At 45.0% G+C, this 24453-nt stretch overlaps 1 protein-coding gene across 11 annotated transcripts in view; it reads right to left on the bottom strand.

Annotated features, from left to right (window-relative positions):
• Positions 1 to 249: 249 nt before the first annotated feature.
• huwe1 (HECT, UBA and WWE domain containing E3 ubiquitin protein ligase 1) overlaps positions 250 to 24453 on the bottom strand; it is a 38059-nt gene continuing 13855 nt past the window's right edge. For 7 of the 11 annotated variants that reach the window (XM_086141994.1, XM_086141993.1, XM_086141998.1 and 4 more), the window contains 55 exons: positions 24320 to 24432; positions 24044 to 24223; positions 23685 to 23901; positions 23442 to 23564; positions 22235 to 22472; positions 21460 to 21807; positions 19557 to 19679; positions 19381 to 19476; positions 18970 to 19239; positions 18157 to 18309; positions 17907 to 18034; positions 17679 to 17760; positions 17259 to 17435; positions 16607 to 17158; positions 16171 to 16366; positions 15903 to 16070; positions 15646 to 15794; positions 15483 to 15549; positions 14831 to 15054; positions 14527 to 14738; positions 14244 to 14426; positions 13947 to 14119; positions 13719 to 13858; positions 12861 to 12936; positions 12660 to 12758; positions 12424 to 12551; positions 12191 to 12350; positions 11747 to 11975; positions 11454 to 11632; positions 11283 to 11372; positions 10654 to 10814; positions 10502 to 10544; positions 9345 to 9719; positions 8938 to 9148; positions 8461 to 8585; positions 8158 to 8378; positions 7657 to 8045; positions 6876 to 7518; positions 6073 to 6769; positions 5870 to 5961; positions 5549 to 5705; positions 5315 to 5447; positions 4996 to 5198; positions 4665 to 4906; positions 3779 to 3881; positions 3391 to 3540; positions 3042 to 3287; positions 2823 to 2940; positions 2595 to 2735; positions 2226 to 2513; positions 1977 to 2082; positions 1657 to 1774; positions 1381 to 1562; positions 936 to 1126; positions 250 to 836 (listed from right to left, as the gene is read on the bottom strand). In XM_086141994.1, coding sequence (XP_085998120.1) covers positions 734 to 836; positions 936 to 1126; positions 1381 to 1562; positions 1657 to 1774; positions 1977 to 2082; positions 2226 to 2513; positions 2595 to 2735; positions 2823 to 2940; positions 3042 to 3287; positions 3391 to 3540; positions 3779 to 3881; positions 4665 to 4906; positions 4996 to 5198; positions 5315 to 5447; positions 5549 to 5705; positions 5870 to 5961; positions 6073 to 6769; positions 6876 to 7518; positions 7657 to 8045; positions 8158 to 8378; positions 8461 to 8585; positions 8938 to 9148; positions 9345 to 9719; positions 10502 to 10544; positions 10654 to 10814; positions 11283 to 11372; positions 11454 to 11632; positions 11747 to 11975; positions 12191 to 12350; positions 12424 to 12551; positions 12660 to 12758; positions 12861 to 12936; positions 13719 to 13858; positions 13947 to 14119; positions 14244 to 14426; positions 14527 to 14738; positions 14831 to 15054; positions 15483 to 15549; positions 15646 to 15794; positions 15903 to 16070; positions 16171 to 16366; positions 16607 to 17158; positions 17259 to 17435; positions 17679 to 17760; positions 17907 to 18034; positions 18157 to 18309; positions 18970 to 19239; positions 19381 to 19476; positions 19557 to 19679; positions 21460 to 21807; positions 22235 to 22472; positions 23442 to 23564; positions 23685 to 23901; positions 24044 to 24223; positions 24320 to 24432 — 10711 coding nt within the window. In that variant the 3' untranslated portion in view covers positions 250 to 733. The remainder of the gene's footprint in view (positions 837 to 935; positions 1127 to 1380; positions 1563 to 1656; positions 1775 to 1976; positions 2083 to 2225; positions 2514 to 2594; positions 2736 to 2822; positions 2941 to 3041; positions 3288 to 3390; positions 3541 to 3778; positions 3882 to 4664; positions 4907 to 4995; positions 5199 to 5314; positions 5448 to 5548; positions 5706 to 5869; positions 5962 to 6072; positions 6770 to 6875; positions 7519 to 7656; positions 8046 to 8157; positions 8379 to 8460; positions 8586 to 8937; positions 9149 to 9344; positions 9720 to 10501; positions 10545 to 10653; positions 10815 to 11282; positions 11373 to 11453; positions 11633 to 11746; positions 11976 to 12190; positions 12351 to 12423; positions 12552 to 12659; positions 12759 to 12860; positions 12937 to 13718; positions 13859 to 13946; positions 14120 to 14243; positions 14427 to 14526; positions 14739 to 14830; positions 15055 to 15482; positions 15550 to 15645; positions 15795 to 15902; positions 16071 to 16170; positions 16367 to 16606; positions 17159 to 17258; positions 17436 to 17678; positions 17761 to 17906; positions 18035 to 18156; positions 18310 to 18969; positions 19240 to 19380; positions 19477 to 19556; positions 19680 to 21459; positions 21808 to 22234; positions 22473 to 23441; positions 23565 to 23684; positions 23902 to 24043; positions 24224 to 24319; positions 24433 to 24453) is intronic. The other 4 variants (XM_086142001.1, XM_086142003.1, XM_086142004.1 and 1 more) reach the window with 3 other exon arrangements.

Below are 24453 nucleotides of genomic sequence, written 5' to 3'. Positions count from 1 at the left end.
TCAAGGCTAGGTCAGCAATTTAATAGCCAAAAATACTCTAGAGTTTATGGTTAATGTTTTTTTTGTAAATCTCCTTCGGGTTTTCTCTTCATATTTTGTACCATCCTTTTAAAAATGCCACAAAATGTTTGAAAAGTGCATTTTTTAGTGAATAGCTTCTCACGTTGTTCATACACCCCCCCCATAAAAAGGCCACCCTCCCCGTCAAGGCTTATGAGGTCACAAATTTGCAACAAGAAACCACCAACATTTTTCCCCAAATGTTTTATAACCATCCTTTTCAAACAACATTCTCTTCTTTTTACACAGCCAGGGAACAAAAAAGATTAAACATATAAACTCCCAAACCTTTTGTACAGAGAAATCAAACTAAATGAAGAAAAACGTCTCTTATATTAGTCCATGTTTTATCCTCTGAATCCGCGCTTGCATTTGCCATTAAATCGGGAAATGAGACAACTGTTTCAACATGAGGCTTTCTGTGTGGTACGCAATATTAACCAGTTCATTTCACTCGCTGGCTTTATGTTTTGTACTGAAGAGAAACCAGTAAGTCTAGGCCATTCAACAAGTATCCAGTAATGTGTGTGTGTGTGTGTGTGTGTGTGTGTGTGTGTGTGTGTGTGTGTGTGTGTGTGTGTGCAGTCAAACGTGATCAATGTGAATATGTCAGGAGTAGGCAAGTCTAAATCTGTCATTTGTATGCATGTCTGTGTCTTAATGGTCACATTGTTTAAGCCAGTCCAAATCCCTCTGAGCATTCCTGAATGGCCAACAGCAGCATATGTCTCAGCTTCTCGTAGCTCTCATAGGCTGGGAGGTCCAGCTGGTTAAAACTAAGAGTGAGGAGGGGGAAAAAAAAAGAAAATTTTTCTAAGCTTTATCGTCACCGGTCAGGATTTTGTCAATCTCTTGACTTCGAACGGAGTATTTACCAAGTATGAGCAGATGGCAGGCGGTCAGTGGAGCGATCGTCCCGGTGGATCTGAAACTTCTGGATGCCGTTCATGCCCTCCAGGGCGGCGAAGCCTTGAAGAGGAACCTTGGATGTGCCAGTGACAAACTGTAGGAACTTGGCTCTGTCCGCCTGGTCAAAGGACCGCAACGCCCTCCAGAACCACTGGATCTTTTGTGGGGATGAGGGGGGAGGGCAAAAGCATTTAAAATCAGTTGCTTCATGTTGCCACTCAGCACATCAAGCTGCACTGTCTTTCCGAAACATCCTCAAGAACATCTACTGAAACAGCACTTGCTCAGTGATTAAACCAAAAACGTCAAACTGAAATTGGCGAGAAATGTCTCATTTCGGTTTCGTCTAATTTTACGAGAACTGCGCTATCCGTCCGAGAGTATTTTGTGTGTGTGTTTACTTCCTCATACCTGAATGGAGCTGGACTGATACTTGTGATACTCCGTGTTGGCCTTTAGATCGTCGATATCAATAGTTGGCAGACCAGAGATGAGCAGCTCCAGCTCCTGCTCAGTGAAGATGGAGATCAACCTCTTGGGTATGATCTCGTAGAATCCCTCAAGGAAAGCTGCCAGTTGCTTGCGGATCGCACCTACAACACAGCTCAGTATTATTTAAAATATATTCAACCCAAGATGTTGTTCTCTCAGTGCAAAACAGGCTTGGACGGGTAGCAACAGACGTACCTGTCATCTTCATCTGGCAAACCAGATGTACATATTCTTTCTTGTTCTCCTCTGTAACTAGGATATTAGCGCCATTGGGTTTAAGGTCTCTCACTTCACATACACCAAACTCCTGGACCTACACACACACATGGCAGTTGCTGGTATAAACATTGGCTATATTTTAAGACCATTAGAAAGCAAATTTCGCTTTTCCAGCAAGCCGGTATTTCATAAGAGCAGAAGGCATGTAACATAAGACGACTTGACGCCTGACCAACATTGCAAGACTGGAGTGGGAGAGTGAAGATAATACCAACATCCGCATTACGGACACCAACCTCTGTGCTGAATGTCAGCTCATAGCCAAGTGTGGACACGTCATTCTCCAACAAGTACACCAGGCCCTGGAAGAATGGATAGTCCTCACTCTCCATATCTGTGTATCTAGGGACAGAGCAGAAGTACACGTCGTTGAAACATGGGTGAAGTAAACCCAAATTAGCTACATTTGAAATGATTCTGTCTGTATCATAGATGGAAAAAAAGGGCCCGAGACGGTTGCTCGGCTGGGGCTGCGTTTTCATTACCTGACACTTTTGCCGAGGATGTGCTTGTAGAAGCTCCGAGTAAAGTAGCACTCCAATAACCGATTATCGTAAACTGCCTTGGCCACCACTCGTCCCACAAACTTGAAGTAGCTGAGGTGGTTGGGGTTGCAATGGGATGAGGGGTTGATGGTATAGGTGACGCGGTCGCCGGGTGATGTCCGGAACAGGGCATACATGGGGTTGAACATCTCCCGGGAGATTATCATATACCACTCCCGCAGTAGGCCACCTGCATCCTGGCCCTCCTCTCCTTCAAACACAATGTAGCTGCACGAGAAAGCAAGCGAGTGTTAATCTGATTGTGCTGTTCTTATCCCGCAGAGCAGTGGGGACGTGATCGAATCTTACAGCCTGTTCTTCATATCCTCCGGGCTCTTGCGATGCAGCTCCCGGTAGGAGTCCTCGAACACGTGATCTCTTCTAACATGCACAGCCATGTCCTCCTTCCTGAGTCCTTCATCCAGTCGCTCGAGCTCTTGTCGAAAATACCTGGAAAGAGAGCAGAGAAGACCGACGGGGGTCAGTGGATTTCAAATAAACAATGTGAGAGGGACAAAATGTAAGAAACTCCCGTACTTTCTCTTAACATCAAAGTCCAGGATACGTATGTAGTCCACCAGGACTGCAAAAGGCCCATCAGCGAGATGGGTAGTAGATTGGCGCAGGATCTGGTTCAGAACAGTGCGATGAGTTTCTATAAGAGAAAAGGGAGTTTTGTCAGAAAACATGGGAAATGCCAGATTTGAACTTCATCACTGAAATGCTGTGTGTGTGTCTGAATAATGCTGTACATACCGGCAAATCGAAGGAACTTCTGAGTGTCTGGTGGCAAATTTGAAGAAATGTGCATGGAAGATGGTTCCCGAGAGAAAAACGGGTCGAGGGAGGAAGGTGTAGCAGGTGTGAGGGGCGCCGGGGAAAGCGGCGGAGGCTCATCTTTGATGTGAGAAAGCTGGCTTTCCCGTGTGTCCCTCACAGGAGGTTTGCTCTCCCGCTCTGTTGCATGTACTAGGAAGAAAGCCTCCACAGCAGGCTGGAGAACTGGCGAAATACAGAGGTCATCGTAAGGTTGTGTGGAATTAAAACATGCTTTTTCAACACGAATACAACAGGATGATAACGTAGCAGGTGTAATACTACCCACCCAGTACAGCGTGCTGGTCATGGGACTCTTCGAGCTCTTTGAGGCACTCCCCTAGCATATCCCAGAGTTCATCCAACAGCAGCTGCTCGCTGAGCAGAGGGAGGTCAGGAAGTCTCTCCTCACTCTCTGACTGTCCATTTCCTTCTTCATCTAAAAATAAATACATTCAAACTTAATTTTGTAATGATGTTACAGACTATATCTGCTGGTAGACTAAGGCTTGTGTTCAATGACTGTCCAGGAAAATACTCTTTAAATGTAAAACAAACCAAAAAAGGAGTCCCCGAAAAGTTCTATAAACTACATTCAAAATCTGTTGAGATGTGTGGATTTGAGATTATGGCCATCCAAAAACTGCACCCGAGTTATGGTTGCAAATGACTCCTACCCAAAGGTGCAGAGTCCTGCTCGAGCGGGGAGGGTTGATCCACATCCATTGGCGAGTCGTCCCTCTGGGCTGCCTGGGCCTCGGACATTGACTGCATTTCAGACTGCATGAGACAATCCGGAAGGACCGGAGGAAGACACAACGGAGGGGGAAACAAAGGGAAAAGAGATGAAGAAATAATGAGTAAAATAGCATCGACAAGACTTCTTTTAATCTTCAGCTATATTGACATGCATCAGGACATTCCCATGATCTGATGAGGGAGAACCTGGCACAGAGTGGGGGGTGGTGAGACAAAAGCTGGATGCAATGTCAGCCATCGCACAAAAAAAACATCCTCGTAACAGATAATAACCATTTAGAGCAGGCACATTCATGTCAACGGTAAGACATGTTAATGCAAAGACATGAACAGAGAATGAGGTGGATCGCCAACACATCTGTCTCTCTGATTAGCACTCTGTGTTCATGGTGAAAACCATGCAGTAACAAACATATAATACGGAAGAATATTGTAAAAATGTCTTCAACATTACAAAAACTATTGTTATTAAATCTAAATACTCCATAATGTTAAATTTGCTTGCGATATAATTACTAAAGCAGACAGATGTGCATTACAAATAATGGGTTAGCTTGTCATTTTCCAAAATGCACAAAACCAGTTTTGGAAAAGCCTATTCAGATTTGAAGCATGTCAGTAGCGAAAAGCCATTTCAGAGCATCTAAGTGGAAGACCACCGCTGTAATTTGGAAAGTAATATTCTCCGATCGTCATATTGATTTGCTAATGTGTTCCAAACCCAATTTTTGTTGTGTCTCCCACTCTGTGTGTTTGTGGTGTATGAGGAGCAAATTATATGCTGTCAATGTGGCCCATGCTAACCGTGGCAGCAGCAGCTGTGCCAGCAGGGGGAGCAGCACCAGTGGGGGCATGAGGGGCCACCACTGAAGATCCGGCAGTGGCAGTGACGGCGGCAGAGGCAGTGGCGGCGGCAGGTGGTGGGGCCTGTGTAAGCCGGCGTGCCCGCTGACCCTCTCTCACCATCTGGATGATTGCATCCGCCTCAGCCTCAAGTTGACGAACTGCTGCCTGGATGCTGCTGGCAGAGCCCAAGCTGGAAGAGCCTGCACATTGTGATTGGCACAGTCATTAGTCACGTTGTTCAGTACGGGTTGTCAACAAGCACTAAAGTATACATGTATGAATTACTTACCTAGTCGCCCAGTCTGTTTGGCTTTCTTATTGGCGCGGCGTGTGTCCTCGCGAAGCTGTATGATGACCTGCAAAACTCGCAAGAAAAATTTCTGCGTTGATGTCTTGGACGTCAGCGAACTCATACAGGGAAGTTGTAGTTCACGTCCTCCGAGTGTGCGCTTCTGGGCAGCCACAATTACCACACTCTCCGATCCATCAAACCTGTGCCCCAATCAACAAATGCGCACAAGGTAAAGGACACTGTAACTGCAACAAAGCAACCTCAAACTGCGTTGCCATCCAAATATAAATGGATGGCCTTGTGTCATCTGGCTAACCTGCTGGTCATCTTGCCCTTCAGTCTGGCTGAGATGGAGGAATCCTCAGGAGGGCCATCAGGGGAATGCAAATCTGCCTGAGCTCGTCTCTGCTGCTCCAAGTTGTACTCTCTGAGTTCGGCTAGCAACGTACCTAAGAGGAGGAGAATAAGGGTGAGACCATGGAAAGAATCGGTTAAGGACATGCCAAAGGAGCTTCTGGACCTTTAGTCAGTTTAACAGCATGATACTGACCGATCTGTTTGCAGAGAGTATATCCTAGGTGTCTAGCGCCACTAAGAAGCAGTCTGAGCACGGTGTCTCTGGTCGCGCCATCTCCTCTAGATAGCTGCAGCAGAATATTAGCGGCGTCCTCCAGACCCTCCTCTGAACACGAATGAGACGTCAACACCTTAAAATGAGAAGGGGAATTGTTAGCAAAAAGAAAAAAAAAAACAATTTATAAACCGATGCGAAATACGAGCGCTGTCTCGGTCGAGGCGAAGCTCCCTGTGATTTACGGTGTCTACTTAAGCTGTCTGCCTATAGAGACTTGGCAACTGTTCCCCCTTGTACCTCCACAGAAAGCTGAAGCTGTTTCTCCGTGAGTCCAGTCGAGGCCATCTTGTTGTCGCTCTCCAAGCTGCCAGTAATAGCTCTCAGTTTTCCTGTTTTGGTAGAAAAATGATTCACAAATGAAACAATTTTCTTATATAAACTCCCCAAATTACAGCGATGAAATGACCTTGTGGAACTTCATTGGAGTAAACAATCACTACCTGTGGATGTCGGTATAGAGATTGTAGTTGAAGAGGTCTGGGAGACGGCTAGACTTGTCCCTGAGGAATTGCCCTGGGCTCCAGATCCCACAGAGGCCACTGTGCCTACTGCGTTGGGTTGGATGCTCGATGTACTGCCCTGTGTGGCAACTGATGCTGTGGCTCCTGAGCTGGTTGCGGGGCTGGGGTTGGCCGCCTGTGGGGTCGGGTGTCCAGCGGGCACCTCTGTGGCCTTGTTGTCGGGCAGGGCGATGGATATGAGAGAGAGCAGACGCAGCAGCTTTTCAGTGAGCAAAGAACTCCGTCTGATTACGGGGTGGGAAAGCATATTCATCAGCTGGCCAAGAGGGGAGGTCTCCAAGCTGAACTGGGCACCTTCGGCCTCTGCGCTTCCCCCCAGAGGCACTGTCTTCATGGAGGCTTTCCCCTTGCGACTGACATTCATATTGTCCAACTTAACAAGCAGGTCCCAAAAATCAGTGGAGATACCCAGTGACTGGGGTGTAACAACAGAGGAACTCAGGGAGTTCTGCGTGCTGGACACATTAGAGCTGGGATTGCTCTGTGACTGAGAACCCGCCCTGGCGCCCCCACCGATGCCTCCTCCCGCCGAAGCGGAGCAAAGACGAGACTCCAGGTCAGAAGACGACACAGAAAGATCCTTACAGCGCTGCTGGGTGAAGTGACTGGGGAACACCTGTAAGGATAGTCAAGGGGTTTGATTGGTGTTATTTCAACATATTCAACGTCCCCGAGCCTCCATGTGTCTGATGTGTATGACTAAAGGTGCTTTTTTTTCTTACCTTGGCTAACTGAATGAGCGTATCCAACACATGTCGACAGACCACCGGGGCAGCTTGTGGGTGGATATGGACAGTCGAGCCTCCTCCTCCGGCACACGTGACGCCCGCAGCAGCCCCTGACACGCCTCCCATCGTTCCAGATCCAGATGAACCCCCAGCAGAGTGGCGGTCAGCGTGCTTCCTACCTGATGCTCGCTGGATCTGAAAAATGTTTGTCCTGCAGCCCAATGCTGCATCCATAGAAACCGAGAGCCAGGAAAGCTGGCTTGAGCTGCGAGACTCTACCCTGTTAAGTAACTCTAGGGAAGAAGATGAGGATGACGTGGAGATGGAGGAAGTGGCCGAGGCCTTCCCCCCACAACCTCCCTGGGTATTCCTTTTCCCACGGGAGTCTTCGAGACGCGAGGTCTCCACGCACACCTCGCTCTCGCTGCTGCGTTGGAGGATGGATAACAAGCTGCGAATGACCCACCCACGAGTCTGAGAGTGGTAGCAAAGGTTCCTGAGAACACGGTGTAAGCGGCTGGTGTTGAGCTTCGGTTCATCCACGAAGAGCAACACTAGCAGGCAGGACAAGGCCTCGTGGTCCAGCAACAATCGACCACGCAGGCGCAACAGGGAATCCACACTGGAACTTGATGGCCTGTGTAAACAAAAAGGACTGCACTCCATCAATGACTTTCAATGAGGCAACTGTATAATCATCACTTTGTGTGTCTGTTACATATTCATATATTTGTTACAAATATAGCATTCTAAAGAGTACCCTGTGGTTTCTCACCTGTGGTTTGTTCCACCCATCTGAAACGTGCCCCCTCTCTGCACAGCAAGTCGTGTGTACTGGACGCCACGGTTGCTCCCCAGTCGACTGGTAAAAGCAGGCGAGCGCAGGATGGCTGATAGGGCTGAAGATGAGCTGTGACCAAACAGCCTCTCATGCATCAGCTGTCTCTGTCGCGCCTCCTGCTCTCTGCGCAATGCCGCTGCTTCAGCAGCGATATCTGGGGGCATGACAGCCAACACGCTGTCCTCCATGTCTTCCAGGACACTACGCCTTAGCTCAGAGGGCAGGGTCTGGATGAATGTGACAGGATCCAGAGGGGTGTCTCCTTGTGGAGGTTGTTGCGCGAGCTCCCTCCGCTGCTGCTCTGCTCGTTGCTGAGCAAGAACCTAAAGGGGACAGTTACAGAATTTGTCAAGCAAATTTAACACTGTCTCTTTCTCTTGAAGGTGGCATCCAATGAAACTTAAGTTATAATCTTTAATTATCATAGTCGCTCACCTCCTCCTGGATGGCAGGTGGTAAGGCTGCCAGAAACTCAGGGCTGACCTCAGTAACCCCTGGTCCTCCCAGCACAGGTGGGGTGGAGGCAGGCAGGCTGGTGGCAGCAGGAGGACGGGAGGGGGGTCTGATTCCCAATTGATTTTGCAGCACCTCTCGACGGATGTCCTCAGGAAGAGCTGCCAGGAAAGATGGGTCCACACCTTCGGGCAAACTGATACCTGCAAAGACAAAAATACCAGCGATTCAGATAAGTCATCACACTGAAAAATGTAAAAATGACAAACAAAGAGTAGAAATTACCTGCAAGAGGGTCCTCCTCCTCATTGCTGGTGGATGGGTGTGGCTCCTCTTGAACAGCCTGAGACTGGCTATCAGCACTATCACTCCTCGGCATCGTTTCCCCAGGAGATGAAACTGAGGTAGAGCTATTAAATGAAAATATTTCGGTCAGTGCATTGTGGAATGCCGACAGGAAGACAAAATGCGCTTTAACTCCGTGGGCAGGAATTCTGACTATGTAATGGTTGTTTCAATAAACAGCTTGACAGAGCACCTGGTGCAGGAACTCTTCTCTAAGGCAGGTGGAGAAATTACACACATGATAATTTATGGTTCATTTAAATTCTGCAAATCAAGCCGCAGGAAGTTGATCTTGAATTATTAATATAAACTTCACCTAATTATCAGTGTTGCATTAATGATGATTATCTCATCAGCCATCTGTTCTGGAGTCAGGATATTGCTTTGACAACATAGATAACACTTCAGTCTACTCACCCAGTTTCTGCATCTGTCTGCCTGTCAGTCAGTCCGCTCTCCCCGCTGCCAGACAACTCTTGAGACAGGTGAGCATTCTGGGCAGGATTGGAAGCAGCTTCCTCCTGGGTGGCAGAGGCAGGGCTGCTGGTGTCCATGGGTGAACCTTCCAGCTGAGATACCCCCACTACTGGAGGCTCAGAGGACTCCACAATGTCTGGACTGAGTGAGGCTGTTGGGGGAAAAAAAAGAAAAGAATTTGGAGACCAGTTAGTCGTGGCAGGTGCAGAAGATTCCTTGTGGCATATTCAGAATTAAGTGTTTAGGAAAAACTTTAGGGAATAACAAACACTGAAAACAACACATTTTACGGATGTGTCGTCCGTGATGGCCGGTCCATAAAAAGAAAGTTTTTGAAGTTAGTCTACCTTCCCTGCCTTCATCCAACGCTCCTCCTCCACCACCTCCTCCTCCACCGACTCGCTCACCGATTGTGGGTGCTGGGGACATTTCCATCTGAGATGCCTCCGCTTCACTGTTTGGCCTGTCACTTGCAGACAAGGGTGGAAGGCGTGCCCCTGCCAGAGCAACCAGTGAGCTGGCATGCGGCTCAGCCAGTAACAAGTCAGCCATTGGCTGGTGGACCTGCTGACTTATGGCAGTCTCCAAGGAGACTAAAGCCTGTTCATGAGGAGCAGGGGTAGTTGGAGTGACCTCTCCAGATGGGGGAGCTGTGAGGAAGCCCTCTGAGACCCTGGGTGGGTCCAGACATGACACTGTACCACCCTGAGCCTGTTCACCTTCTGCAATTATTCAAAGGGGGGGAAAAAAAACAATGTTGAGGTGATATTTGTTACATTCTTCCTTGGAAAAACACCTAGATTACAAAATTTAGCTATCATAAGCCTTCACAGTAGCTCTGATTTTCACTTTGCTTATAAAGAACTAATGGAAAGTGGATTAACAGTCTTAAAAACTATAGAGATTTCCATGTACATGAGTCCAGCACAACATTTTGAGAAACCTCCCATGTGGTGGAATTAGAATTAAAATAACATTTTATTATGTCACAAAGAGCATAACAGCAATGCTGAAAATGTGTTCATTGATACAAAGATGCCACTGGTTTCAGCTGAGGAAGGCAGTAAGTTGTATAGTTATCTCCTGAAAGGGGTGCACAATCCTGATCCCCAACAACAACACAACTTACTACCTCACCACAGCAAAGCCAACTTCGAAAAAAAATACAATGATAACAACAAATGTTTCTGTATTAAAGCTATTATTTACCATAAACTGTTAAATATGGTACAGTAAATAATTTGTTCTATAAACGCCAGACGGCAGATCCTCCTTTTCTGCAGGTCCAGTTGCCAGGCTGCTGTCGCGCTGCCATAAGAAAGACAGTAGACTGTATAGTTATCTCCCAGATCTGGTGTGATCCTAAAACTATACAAACTACTACCTCATCCCACAGCACGCTCTGCTGACTCTTGCCACCAAGGTCCCTTTACTAGGATGTGTCCGTGCCCGTCGAGGAAAACCGAACAAAATCAGAAGCAACATCCTTGCAAAATGTAAGTACCTGCAGTGTTTTCAGCTCCATTAACACTCCCCAATCCAGAACCCTATTGAAAAAAAAATATTGAAAATCAGTTAAGAGTGGACAGAAGATAGAAAGCTGCCTGTATATGAATCAATTTGATATCTTAAAGCCGGGGCATGTTGTCAGCAAACCTGCAGGTTGTGCTCCCTAGCTTGTTCTGCTCCAGAGGCCCTCCTCTCATTTTGTTTTGACTCCTCCTCTTCAGCTAGCTGCCGCCTTCGCTTTTCCCTGCGTTCTTCCAGCTCTTCATCTCGAAGACACTCCAGATGTTGCAGGATAGGCACCTTCACCACTAGAAACACAAAAAGGGTTATCAGAGCTCAGTTGGCGGAAACAATTTGCTTGTAAAATCACCCATGAAAACCATGATATCTTTGGGAAAAAAAAATCTATCAAATGAGAATTCTTACAAGAAATACAGGGAAAACCTACAATAAGGGAGTATGCAGTATACAAATATCTATTATAGTTTAACTCATTGTGGGAAATGATTCCTTTGGTCAAGAATTGAGAATTGCATTTTTGACAGCAAACGCTAAATTAAACATTGAACAACATTAAAATGATTAGTATTGCACACTGCGAGGCTAAAAGTATTGTTACCGGTACAAAAATGAATAAATATAAACATATCGTACTCATTCAGACACAAGTATTCAAATTATTTTTGGGGGGGGAAGATGTGTATGATGGAAGAGAATTCTGAAATGTATCCCTATAAACATTGAAAATATCCCCCGTTTAAGCCAGTTGAACTTACCTGCTACACAATCATGCATACTTTCAGCATCCAGCACTTTGCACTCATCTGTCCATCTAGTTAAGGCAGTTGGAATACTAGACAGGGTGCCTAGAAAAAAAAAGGAAAAATATGTTAGGATGATCGAACTTAAGAACAATTACATTTACAACGGTGCACAGTCATTCTAACCTGCTTGCCCCCCAGTGCTGCTCTGCTCATGGAAGAAGTCATCTAACAACTCATCATCCGATCGGGCGATGATATGCACATCCTCATTTCCAACCAAAAGACGAGCACGTCCACGGGATTGCAGTGGCAGAGAGCTGGAGAGCTGCAAAATGTCTGCTGCAGCACTGGGCCCCAACAATCTGAGGAGAAGGAAGAAGAGGAGTATATTCTCGATCAAGAACTTGTTTCACGGCAATTATTGTGACATAGTTGCTTTGTTTGACAAAGCTAAAACACAAGCTGCGCTCTCTCACCTCTGGAGGATCAGTGGAGGGTTGGGCTGGCGGTTTCCGGGGTAGTGGACATGGATAGTGTGTCCACTGTTGGCAGTGAGCTGGCGCAGTGTTCGCTGGCTGCGTCCCATGCCCTGTGCAAGGCGACTACTCGTGCCTGCCACACCCAGGGTGAGCGAACTATGGTCGGCATGGCGCACCATCAGCGGATGGGAGCTGGGGATGTTTCCTGGGGATGGTGGGATGTCAGCTGTTGGACAAACAACGGACAACGTAGGCGGAAATTACAGGGTGGCTCCGACACAACACGAGCATCTTTCTGGTGAAGTCTGGTTTAACCACAGTTGTGAGCTAGTGTTTGATGTCAAAGGGATTCAAAGTGAGTGATTGAGCGGATCTAAATATGAGGGTGACATTAGGACATTTCAATTTAGGCTGTTTTTATTCATGAAAAGTGCTACGTACCATTGTTAGAAAACATGTTGTCAAACTCTATGATGAGGTCATCATCCCTGTCAAATCTTTCAAAGCGGATATGAGGTGCAGCATTGATGTCCGGGAAGTCCTCATCCAACTCCATTTCTGAACCTTCATCATCATCGTCCTCATCTCCTTCTTCATCATCCTTGGGGGAAAAGCATGAATTTTAATAAGCAATATTAGACTTGCTGACAGATCTCATCCGCACTTATGCCTACTTGATCCTCCTCCTCCTCTTCTTCCTCCTCCTCTTCTTCATCTTGGCTGTCTTCATCATCATTGCTACCACTAGAATCTTCTTCTTGTGTGTGCTCCTCATCCTCTGGTTCCAGGATGTTCATGGAGTCTAACAAAGAGGAGAGGTGGCATTGAAGAAATACTAAAATTCAGAAGCAGTTAATATGATCAAAGGCAGCAACATTTCCCTTCTTTAACAGTTATCCAGTTGCCTTACCTTCTCGGTTGGCTTGAAGGGTGGATGCCTGGCTGATATTGGATGGGGCCTCATCCATCAACACGTCTTCTTGTGATTCATCTTCACCACTGCGCCCCACTGAAAAAAATAAAAAATAAAAATACACTCATGTTGGAGTCTTGCATACTTAGCGTGTAACTTTCATCTTCCCAAGTAGTACAACCAAGGACTTGGGCTTACCTATAATTGTGCTGTTTACTGTACCAGCATCTCTTTCCAGCAGCTCATCGATCAAGTCCACCAATTCATTCTCCACCTTTTAGTTGAGAAAATTATGTAAAATAGCAAGTTTAGCTCTAAACTCCTGGCAGCCTAACTATCACACAAGGTCCACGTATGAAGAGATTTGAAATATGTAAAATGTGTTTGGTAACTTTGTTAGTGTCTCTTGTATTCATGGCTTTTCTGTCGCATCAGACATTCCCATTTTGCTCCACCCAACCCATCAACAAACACTGCTGTCCAGCAGAGAAAGCACAGCTGTGTTGAGGTGGCTCAGCTATAACACAGTCATTGCACTAAGGAGTGTGTTTGTTTAATGTCTCATCCAATTTAATATTTCCTTTCACAGAGAACCTGTGGGGTTAAGTCTTGATCATAACAGGCTTTGGGACTGCAAGTGTTGAGGACTCAAGACAGTCAACCCACGTTGCTATTTTCTTGGCATAACTCAATTTTTAACTAAAACATTGAAACTTTTCTTTAAGGGAGAACAAGAACCATATTCTCAAACTGTACACATATAAAGTTCTACAGTGCTAGGACCAAGAGATCCATGTTACAAACACATATATAAAATGACGCTTAAAATAACAAGCATTGTCCCAATACATTTAATAATCTGCAGAAAGCTGGAGCAACAGATCAATAAAACAAAATAGCCAATTCATATTTTTAATCAATGGAGGCTAGTGTTTATTATTGTTATTATTAAAGTTCCTTATGTATGTATGATTGAAAAAACAAAGTCATTGAAGCCATGCAAAATTGTGTGATGAAATACTACAGGACAATATGCTGTCATATAAAGCAGATTACCTGCATAGCCTGTGTGCTCAGAACCTCTGGCTGACCGGCAATGACCACAGTGTCTCCTTCCGTTTCTCCATCCATCAGGTCACTGTCTGTTCCCTGCACCCTGTGGTTACCCTCCACTGGCTCTGCCTCACCAGATTCTCCTGGAAAGGGCAAAAACAATAATGAGATACTGTCACGATCAAATGATCTCATAGAATTAATAGTTATATAAAATATCACATTTGATACCTTGGTCCTGAGTGTTGCTGTTGCTGTCTCGAGCAGTGCCCACAGTGTCATGTTCCGTTTTGCTTTTGCTAGAACCACCTTTGCCCCCAAAAAGACTGCTGGGCTGGTTGACAATACGGGACAAAGTCTCCAGTGGCTTGAGGGCAGCGTTCACTGTGTTGGCCATGTTAGGACTAAACAAAAGAGAATAATTGAACATTGACATCAAACAAGGTAGAGGACTACTCTAGGGCCTAGGAACATGATCTCACATCATCACAATTTATCATTATGTGCCGATATGTTGAAATCATATACCTTGACAAATCTAAGCTGTGAGGCACACGGGCTAAATCATTGACCAATCCCTTCTTGAGAAAGAGCCTGATGATGTTATTCATCCCATTGTGTTGCGTCTTGGCTGCTGCCGTGCTATAGAAACTGGATGTGGAGGGACATGATTCCATGATGGTACTTATGATGCACATCACTGCCTGAAGCCTGTGAGATAGAATTCCAAAGGGACATACCAAGCAAATGAGAACCTTCAGACTCATACGCATGAAATGGTAGGATGTCTTGTTTGTTTGATGCTACTAACCTGGCATGTTTTTCTGCACCCTCGGCCATTGCCAGTGCTCGACTAAGGGCTGCCTTTACCTCATTGACCAGGGCCACTTGAGCATCAGTACCTGTACCAGCAGCCGCCAGACTGGCGAGGAAAAGACGAGCCAAAGCTGGAGTGTCCTTGTCCTCAGAATTCTGCGTGTGGGGCAGCAAATGGTCGAGGACAAAGGCGAGGACACTGCAATCCTGTTAGGAAAAATAGGATGCCAGCAAACAAAAGCATTGTCAATGTATGAACATGGGGAAAAAAGTGACACACAAAAAAGATAGTTACTCACCTCCTTAATCAGCTCAGACTGTCCTGCCGTGTAGCAGTATGAGGCGATTAGCGTTGCGATTCCCACATAGGAGCGTACAAGTTCAGCAAGGAGTCGCAGGATGGTGGAGGTAGGCATCAGAGGTTTGCTGGCCTTCACCTTAGCTGCCTTGCCCTCCTCTGAGCTGGTGCTCTTCTCTCCCTCTTGCTCTTTCTTTTCCTCGCGCATTTCTTCAGGGGTAGAGGCTGAGCAAATGCCATCAGATATTTGCAAACATAAATATTGGGAACTGTCTCACAGTCAAAGCTAGATATCTTTTTGGTAGCTATTTTTGAGATTGATTTCTTTACAAAACTTTACGATGCAGAAGAAAAACATTTTGGGAAAATTAATTACTGTGACCAAAACACCAGCTTTCTGCACTGTGCTTAGGGCAAATATGAAGGTCTTCTTGCCTTGTTTAATTTCACTACATCTTGACCTAACATCATAATGGGTGTCGATGGCTATTATAATGATTAATGGCATACAAGCCTTTAACACATTAGGTTGTTTTTTAACAACAAAATTGTCTGACAGCTTTAATCTTGAGATGAAAGATTTATAGCTTTTATTCAATCAAGAGTATGATTGGTGCGCAGCATTGTACTAAAAAAAATAAAAAATATCTCACCCTCTCCTTGTGGTGTACCAGACTGTGAAGACTCAGCCACGCCTCCATCAGCAGCAAATACTTGGGTCTAAAGGAAGAGTCACATCTCAATCATAGGGGAAAGAAAAGCGACATCTACTTATAGTCAGGAAAAGCAAACGGTGGATTTGTCAGAGAGGCTCACATTAATGTGGAATGCAGACTGGGAGTCAAAGTCACTGCCCTGCCGTGTGAGTCTGTACTGCTGGTAAACATCGTCACCGACATCTTGCAATATTTGGCAAAGATCTTGACTGCCGGGCACAGCTGCCGCCCGTTCCTCTGGACGCTCGGCTGTAACAGATCCACATGCACTAATTGACCACTTGAATTGATTTCCCTTAATATTCCAAACAGGCCTGATATCAAACAAAGAACTATCTCATCTTAATAATGTCTTACGTTCTTCAGGAGCGTGGTAGGCAGCCAACGCATTAAGCATGTCATAGATGACCTCCTTGATAGTGTCAGGAATAGGAGGAAGAGCAGACAGCTTCAGAGGAGTTGTCTTCACTAACTGCACAGCATTGGGCCCCTTAATTCGGAGGTTTTCAAATTCATCATCAGAAGCTGGAAAAAAAAAACAACAACATTTGGGCAAAAAGGGAAGTTAATACTATAGTTGTAACAAAACAATATGTAGAAATGTCATTACTTCCAGCGCACGAACCTGTGCCAGCTCCGCGGGGTGCAGGCAGGGCAATTCGCACACAATTGCTGGCTGTTTCTGCAAAGCACTCCGGATTGCGGCAAGCGGCGGGGCCCAAGACACGCAGGATGTAGTTAATTTCTCTGGAGCCAAGGCTGCCAGATACCACCCCTGAGGTGGTGCTACCTGCTCCACTGGTAACTGCTGATCTCACCACCTGCGGCATCAAATTCACAGGCATTAGAAAGTTTAATTCACATACTTACATCTAATGCTATCTAATCCATTTATGGATTCAAAAAAATAAAACAATTATAACTATGGGTATATAATAAATATATTATGAAGCTCTTTCTGCCTAAGTACAGTACAAAAAGGAATGGGACACACTTTAAACATTGATTCATTCTTTTTTTTCTCTATCCTACCCGTGATCAGGATAATTACAAAGACTGACCTTTTCCATAGTGTGCCGAAGTGTTGCTGGATCTTCTATGATGTGTCTGAACAGCAGGGTTACAAGCGGTGTGAAGCCATTGAAACCAGAGCTCTGAGTCAGCCCCAGAATCATGCGTGTGCTCTTGAGTTCGGCAAACATCATGGCGTAGTGGTGGTTACGTGTCAGCCGCAAGCAGAGACGCAGCGTGGCGTGGAGGGTGTCCGGATCCACAGGTACACTGATCATACTGACACATGCACGGATAAGAATGGTGGTCATGTCCTCGGAAAGGCCTTGCACAACAATATCTGAGCCTTGTGATTGCTCAGATTCCAGGGAAGATGTGGGGCCTGAAGTATTCTCCTTAAGCTGGTTGGAATCATCTTTAGGAGCACTCATCTCCACTCCTGCCCCAGAATCAATGTCAGTCTGGGTCTCTTCTGCGGTCTTTCTGTCCCCCTCTTCTCTCTCTGAGTCCGTAATACTGCCGGCCTTGGTAGGTTTTGGCATGCGTGATACTCTCTGCACGGTCAACATTACGGGCCTCCTGTTACCGGTCTCTTCATTTACCTTTAACATAAAAACATTTTTGAATCAGACAATAACAACCAAACTGCCATTTGGAGCATACATTGGAATTGGTTTTGTCTAGTAGTTCGTTTGTGTATACCTGCACCATGGTGTTAAACTGCACAGTGTATCTACGGCGTCCGGCTGTGAAGCGAACGCTGCTCTCCCCTGCCCTCCACGCAGAGTCAATGGTACTGTTGTTGGATGCACTGTAGCTGCACCAACGGCCCGAGCGGTCGTCAAACCATCGCCAGTTATTTCCATTGGGCTGAAGGTACTAAAAGCAGATCACGAAGATTCATGAAATATGCACTCGTGAGAATGGAAAATGAAGTAGGATTTGCCCCAAAATGAGCATTGCTATGAGCTCACTTGCATCGTAATCTTTACAACAGGTTGTCTATCCCCCCATTACATTTGGCAGAAAAACATACTGGTCGGCGCCTTGTTTATTTAACGAGTCTTAACATAAGATGTTATAAACAAGATACCGATTTAAATATATAAGGTTGCCACTTACCTTGTTCATTTGTGATCTGCGCTTTGAAGAGACTGCCATTTTCTCATAGAAGTCAATGATCAAAAGCACTGGTGTGATCCACCTACAAATGAATACATTGATAGACACATACGGCAAACTCAATTAAAGGCTGTCATGACTGCTGATACAACATTTGCAAGTGTTTGTAATTCAGCGGTTTGAAATTTTCTTCGAGTAAGAAGATCTCTAATTGAACAAAGAACTCACTTTGGTGTCTGGATGTCTTTTTGTTCTTTGGCTGCCTGCAGACACGGCTGAACCACCTCAAGCAGCTTAATTAACAAATCCAGTATCCCACTGTTCTCTACCACTCTGGCACACACAAGTTTTAGCTCCTTAAAAGATTAAAAAAAAAAACAGCATGGTTTGAGATGTGCTGACCACAGGAAAATAAATTATTTTATCCTTTGAGAAAGAAAAATTGAAGACTATGACCTTCATTATACAATCCTATTACCTCAAATAGCAACGTAAGGAGTAGAATTCGGGTTGCCAGCTTGGAGGCTTGGGGCAGCGTGGCCATCTGCCTGGTCCACTCAGAGACAGTCTTAGTGTCACTGGTAGTCAGAGGCACCGCCGCCTTTATCAACACATCTGCAGCGTCCCACACCTGAGAGGGAAAAAAAATTGTTGCGAGATTGTTCACTTGAAAGGCAACTGACCTCATTCCAGTATTTGGAGGTGATACAATGTGAACAAGCATGACAAGTGAGGGAAATTCTCACAATTCAGCATCTACCCTCACTTCTAAATATCAACAAATTAAAATGAAATTGGGCAAAATAATGCCAGTTTTCGAGATTCATGGGAGAACCAGCTCAATTAACACTCTGACGGGAGTGCTTGATGCGTAAATGTGTAATTATTTTCTCACTATGACTGAATTCAGTAGAGGAATTCCAATGAGGTTATATATGTGACAAATACCTATTAGAGGTGCTGAATTATGACAAAATTATGATCACAACTTAATAATAAAAGTATCTCACTGTTCAAACAAACAAACATCTTTACGTTGATGGAGACACTTGCCCTGCTGCAGCTATTTGAAGTTGCTGATCCTGGTGTTCTCCCGAAGTATAGGACCGATTTCATATATTAACCTAGGAAAATACTCTCTTTTTTACAGTCATTCGTACTTCATGAGGGTCGAAAAACCTTTTGAAAAAATTCAACTGTCTCCTGATTAAATTGATCTGACGTCCATATATCATATATTACGTATCTAGAGAGGACCACCATTGAGGCAGCTTTTGGAACACTGACTGACCTGGTGAACAACCTGGCCAAGAATGACATCTCTGTACTCTGGGCCACTTCTCTTGATCGCAGTCATCAAGAGATCACAGAGCCGATAGACAGTGTCAGGTAACTCGTCCAGAAGATGGAAGCAGCCAGGAAGCATGGAGTCTGTGAAGGTATGCAGTTCTTGAGGGTCCAGTGGTTCAGCCTCAATGAAGCGCTCCAAGCACCGTGCCTCTTCCTCTTCTGCCCGCTCCCTGGCTCTCCTATCCTCCTCTTCACGCCGACGTGCTGCTTCCTAAGACAAAGACAATGTTAGCAGCGGCTCAGCTAAGGAAAAAAAATATATAGATACTGTACCATGGCTATACGTTCAGCATAATGTGGTTCTGACTGAAACCTGATGTTCCAGTACACTTGAACACTAAGAATGAAGCACCTCAGGAGAGTCAGAGCGTTGCTCCATGCTGACCTCTTGTCCAAGTGACATGGCAATTGCTCTCATCATCTGGTCCTCTTCAGACATTGTCAGGTCCTGGACAGGAGATGACAAACATATTCACATTTCGGCAGTCCAAAAGCAGAAAGCTGCAGAAGACGGGTTTTAATATTTACCCTGACTGCTCCACTAAGAAGTGGAGGGGGGTGGGTAAGCAGGTACTCCGTAGCCTGCTCCATGGTGCTCGTATTCAATAGTGCCTCCATGGCATGCTCTCTGGAGAAACCCATATCTATTAGCTGGGGGAAAAACAAAAACTTTTAATACCATGATAACAGTTGGTGCAAGAGAAAGTAAAATAAAGATTGGAAAGCAGAAGCAATGGTTAGGGCATTCATGGTCAGGCAAAGTCTGTATTATTTGGCAGGACCAGTAATGGGCAGTGGTTCAAATGCATCGGTTACGGAGTCATTAAGATGCAAATGATTCAGCATTAAATCAACAGGTGGAACAAAATGTTCTTTCAGCTGTCTGAAAGGATCAGCACAACCGCTCTCCAGACACCTCTGAAACAATTTAAAAGATTTCATATCATTTGCGTTGACAGCAGTGTCCAACAATTATCCTTAGTCTGGGCCTGCAAAGGGGCTCAGACTCGTCTGGTGGCATGGTGGAGCTCTCCTTCCTGGCAAAAGCACTTTCCATATCCCTCTGGAGCTTTGAATAAATGCTCAAGTCTGGTCTGAAAAGACAGCTTTGAGTCTCTCCATCCCTGGCTGGTTGCTGCAAGTGCTGTGGATGTATGTCAAAGCTTGGACTGCATAATTTTGCATGCAATCAAATTTTATGCCCCCCCCCCGTGCTTTTCAATTCCTCTTCAAGTTTCTGGCATACTGAAAATGTTCACATCATGAGCTGAATCAAGAATGACATTCAAGATACTCCTCTGACCGCTGTACACTGCAAAACAGTGGTGTGAAATGCTTTGATAGTAAGCCACATGGAGTGAGTGTGTGGACCAGAAAGAGCTCAGCAATGGTTATTTCACAAACCGTTTTGAGAGTGTAAAAATAACAGACAGTTATTCAGATTTCAGATTTAAGACTCTCGCTTCACTTTTCTGTATTTTCTGAAAGACTTGTGCACTCTACACCCAAAGACCCCAGTCAGGATCTAAGCAGGAACTTTCTAGCTGTTAGCCAGAAGCGTTAACCACTGCGTGAAGGCCCTGCTGCATTTCACACATCGTGGCCCAATTTTCTAGTGTGCTTAGCTGTCCACGAGCAGTTGAGCAGTTTTGATGTCAGTTTTTCTGTTTCTACAGTTTACAGCTGGTGATGATAAAACTGAGCATTAAGATGATTAAATGAAAATAGTATATAAAGAAGTGAAGTGGTAAAAATCTGTGTTAGCGATTGGTAATATTTAATGACATTGCAAGCAAAAAGGTTCCCGCCTGAATTTGCTTTCTTGTTGCAATGAGAGTGCAATGCTTTTCAGTAGCCTTGGTGTGCCGCAGTGATTCAAGTGACAACTTTCTGCTTTTACAAACATGATTAGAAACACAACAGAAAAATTACAGATGAGCATTTAGTATCCACACAGCCCCTCGTATCAAACCGTTTCTGCTTCATCACATTTCGTAACACTATCCTGATTTTCTGCCCCTGAACAATTCTGTGATAAAATAAAAGTTCATTCTCTCATTTCACGTTAGCTCAATTCTTCTGCTCCAACCTCTATTTATCTTGCTCTCTCCCTGATGGCTCTTATACCTGCTGGAGCTGCTGCTGGCGGACCTGTGTGTGCCTCCCTCTCCCTCTGCATCTTCCCTGTTGTAAAACAAATGGTGGCCCAGGATTCAGTTCATGCAGAATTTTGGGCAAATTAACTCATTAATACCAACTCAGATGTGGTTTGTCGGTCAAAAGCTTCCAAGGTTATGCAATGTTGCACTTAATATATGATCTAGTAACGTCAGAGACTAGTTGCACGGCAAAGAAATAATGAAGGCATAGATGCAGACCCAAGTTGAAACACAGACTGGAGTGCCAAAAAAAAAAAAAAACGCTATCATACCTGTGTAAGCTGGGCCTGGTTAACCTGAAGCTCACGGCGAGGAGTGGAACTGGACGAATCATCAGCTGTTCCTCCAGTTGGTCCTCCAGTAGTTGTCCCAGTGGCCGCAGGTGCCTCTCCAGTTGTTGTGGATGCTCCCGTGGCCCCACTGGGTACCAGAGTACCTGTGGGGGGCGCTTCGTCATCCGGGCGTACTGTTCCCTCTCTCTCTTTGGCAAGGCGCTCCTGGATCACCGGCTCCCCTCTCAGGATGTGACAGAGTATGGCCAGCATGGATTCAGCCATCCTGCCTCCATACACCTTCAGTGGCTTCCTATTCCATAGACTGCGGATGCAGTTGAACGCAGCCTTGATGAGAAGGAAAGATGCATTACAATGACTTGCAAAGCTGAACGCAAATATGTTCAGCATTCAACTGACCTCAACAAACCACCCTAAAGTCTTGGGAGAACGTTTAAGAGGTACAGTTATATATTGTCATGAGGTCACACTAACAACATTGAACATGAGCATCCACCCTAACCATGTACTGCTGTAGCAATTCAAGTTATACTGTAAATGTATATCTATAGCTATCATTTTGTTGTCTGCTGTAAAAAAATGTCTGGAAATCTAACAACCGAAGGAAAAAAAAAAATTGTTTTATCTATCATATTCCTAGCAAGTGTCGTCTTATAATCTACTTGAATCCTAACCCTCACATTACAGGATTTACCTATTTTTCCATTTAAACGCTGCAATATAATTCTGTATTCTACAGCTTTTGAAGACTGACCTTCTGAGTTACAATGAGGAACCGGAGAGCACTGAACTGGGGCATTGTGGGTGTGACCCCGGGCATTTTAGCTGGCAGGGAGTGTGGGGAGTCCAGCACAGTGCTTGGATTCACCATCTTCTCCACCAGCATCAACCAAGCATCCAGGAACTCCCCTGTTCCATCAGGTAGATCAGTGTGCTCCAGACCCTCAGACACAGGAACCTTACCACCCATTGACAGGGCCCAGTTGAATGTCCTATACAAAAGCAATGTGAGCAGTAAAATAGTCATTAAATATAGGAATCACATTTCAGCGACAGTTAGAGGGGCTGAGTGGTTAAGGTGGTAAGAGAGGTCGTCTTGGAACCGTACATTCCTTGCTTGGTTCCCAAGCTCCTCTGTACTCTATCAAAGCAAAGACATCGAACCCCTAACTGTTTCCCAGGCACTGCTTTTTGGCTGCTGACTGCTCATAGCTCATCCATGGTGGTTTAAACGCAGAGGACAACTTTGTCGAATGTTGTGCTGCTGGTATAACTAAATGTGACAAAATAAAGGGAGATCTTCTTGCAGCCGGAAGAAGCACTACAATAGTCGACAATAAATTGTGGGAAAACATGTAGAGATGGCAGAGGGAAAGAAAGAGGATGCATTCAACTAATTCAGCATATTAAATTGCTGAAACTGTGGATATTAAATTGAATTAAATTGAAAATAAAAACAAAAAAAAAGCATGAATAAGAAGAGGCGGTTAAGATCTAGTACAATGAAGGGAAAATACAAACTAATATTTTGTGAACCCTGAGCTGGGATACAGCTGGCGTTTTTACACTCTACTGCACAACTGAAATTGACCAAATCTAGGATTTATTACAGTAACTAGACAAACAGTAAAAGCAATGCAAAAGAAAAATTTGATTTGCAAAAAACATGTAATGAACCTATATGCTTGTGGCTAAATAAAAAAGGGCATGTTTTATCAATTCAGTGTTAGAAGTCTTAGTTCAGGTAAATGAAAGCACAGGTCATTCAAATACACATAGCGGTTGCGCTGTCTGAGATAAATGATTATGATGGGCTTAGTGTACACAGACTCAGCACAAAATTGGAACTGAACTGGATAGGGGCCAGATGCATTTGATTTGAAAAATTAAAACTTTATCTGCACAGTCATCTGGGTGCCTCACATCACACTGATTAAAAAAACATGAACTCAAATACTTACTCAAATAAAGCATCGTGCCCACCAGAGCAGAAGAATTTTTGCAGCATGAGGTGGTAAGGGTACTTTCTCTCATCAAACAGCATAGGTGATGTGAAGCCCACAGAGCAGATGAAGAAAGTCAGCCTGCAAGATGGGGGGTATAGAGAGAAAAAAACAACAAAAAAAAGCACCACCAATTACATTTGTGTGTGGTCTACAGAGAACACTTAGGATTTGTGGTAAACATATGGAGGTCTAAATTACCTAAAGCGAGGGGTAGGGGTGTAGGGTGGAGGTTGCCAACTCAGCCCCTTGGTGAGGAGCTTGGTGAGGGCAGAAGCAGTGGCTCTGGCAGCAGGTGTGGGTGTGGTGCCTGTACTTGTGGCGTGATGCGAGCGGCGCTGACGCACCGGGGATCCCACACACAACTTCACCAGCAGGCCAAAGAGCTCTGCAAGAGCCCTGCCTAGTCGCGAGGAGGCTGAAAGAAAGGCAAGGTGATTAAACTTGAAAAATGTGCAGCTTTCACACACATGTATGTATTATATGTTAAAAACAATTTTCTGATGTAATAGATTTCACATTATTTTCCTCAAATCTTGATTGGTGTCGTGAGCTCTTACCAGAGAGTAACGGTTTGATTTGTTTTATGCGGGTGGCCATGGCTGGGGTGAGTTTGGACTTTGCCTTGGGGTCTGATGAAGTTGGTTCATCTGTCTCCATGGGTGCTAAGGTGTCCCCATCTAAGCCCATACCTTCCAACAGCCCACCAGCAGATGAGTCAACAGACACTGCCTCTGGATCTGACATTTTCAAAAAAGAACACAAAGAAGTTATCATTTATCGACAAAGATTTTTTTTTTTACTGAACAAAGTAAAAAAATAAAAATAAATTATACCTGTTCTCCTTGAGCCAGATGTTGTGGTTGCTGCAGTGCTACTGGAGGGCTTCTCCTCTTTGGGAACCAGTTTCTGCATGTCAGCCTGGCCAAACTCACATCCCGGAGGCAGACTATTGGGCAGAGTCAGTGAA

The sequence above is a fragment of the Fistularia commersonii genome, chromosome 34, assembly GCF_037954325.1.
Source record: "Fistularia commersonii isolate RoL2024-O1a breed Wild chromosome 34, RoL_Fcom_v1.0, whole genome shotgun sequence".
Classification (NCBI taxonomy): Eukaryota; Metazoa; Chordata; class Actinopteri; order Syngnathiformes; family Fistulariidae; genus Fistularia; species Fistularia commersonii.
Note: the sequence above shows the minus strand (reverse complement) of the source record. Positions and strands in the feature narration are given on the sequence as shown.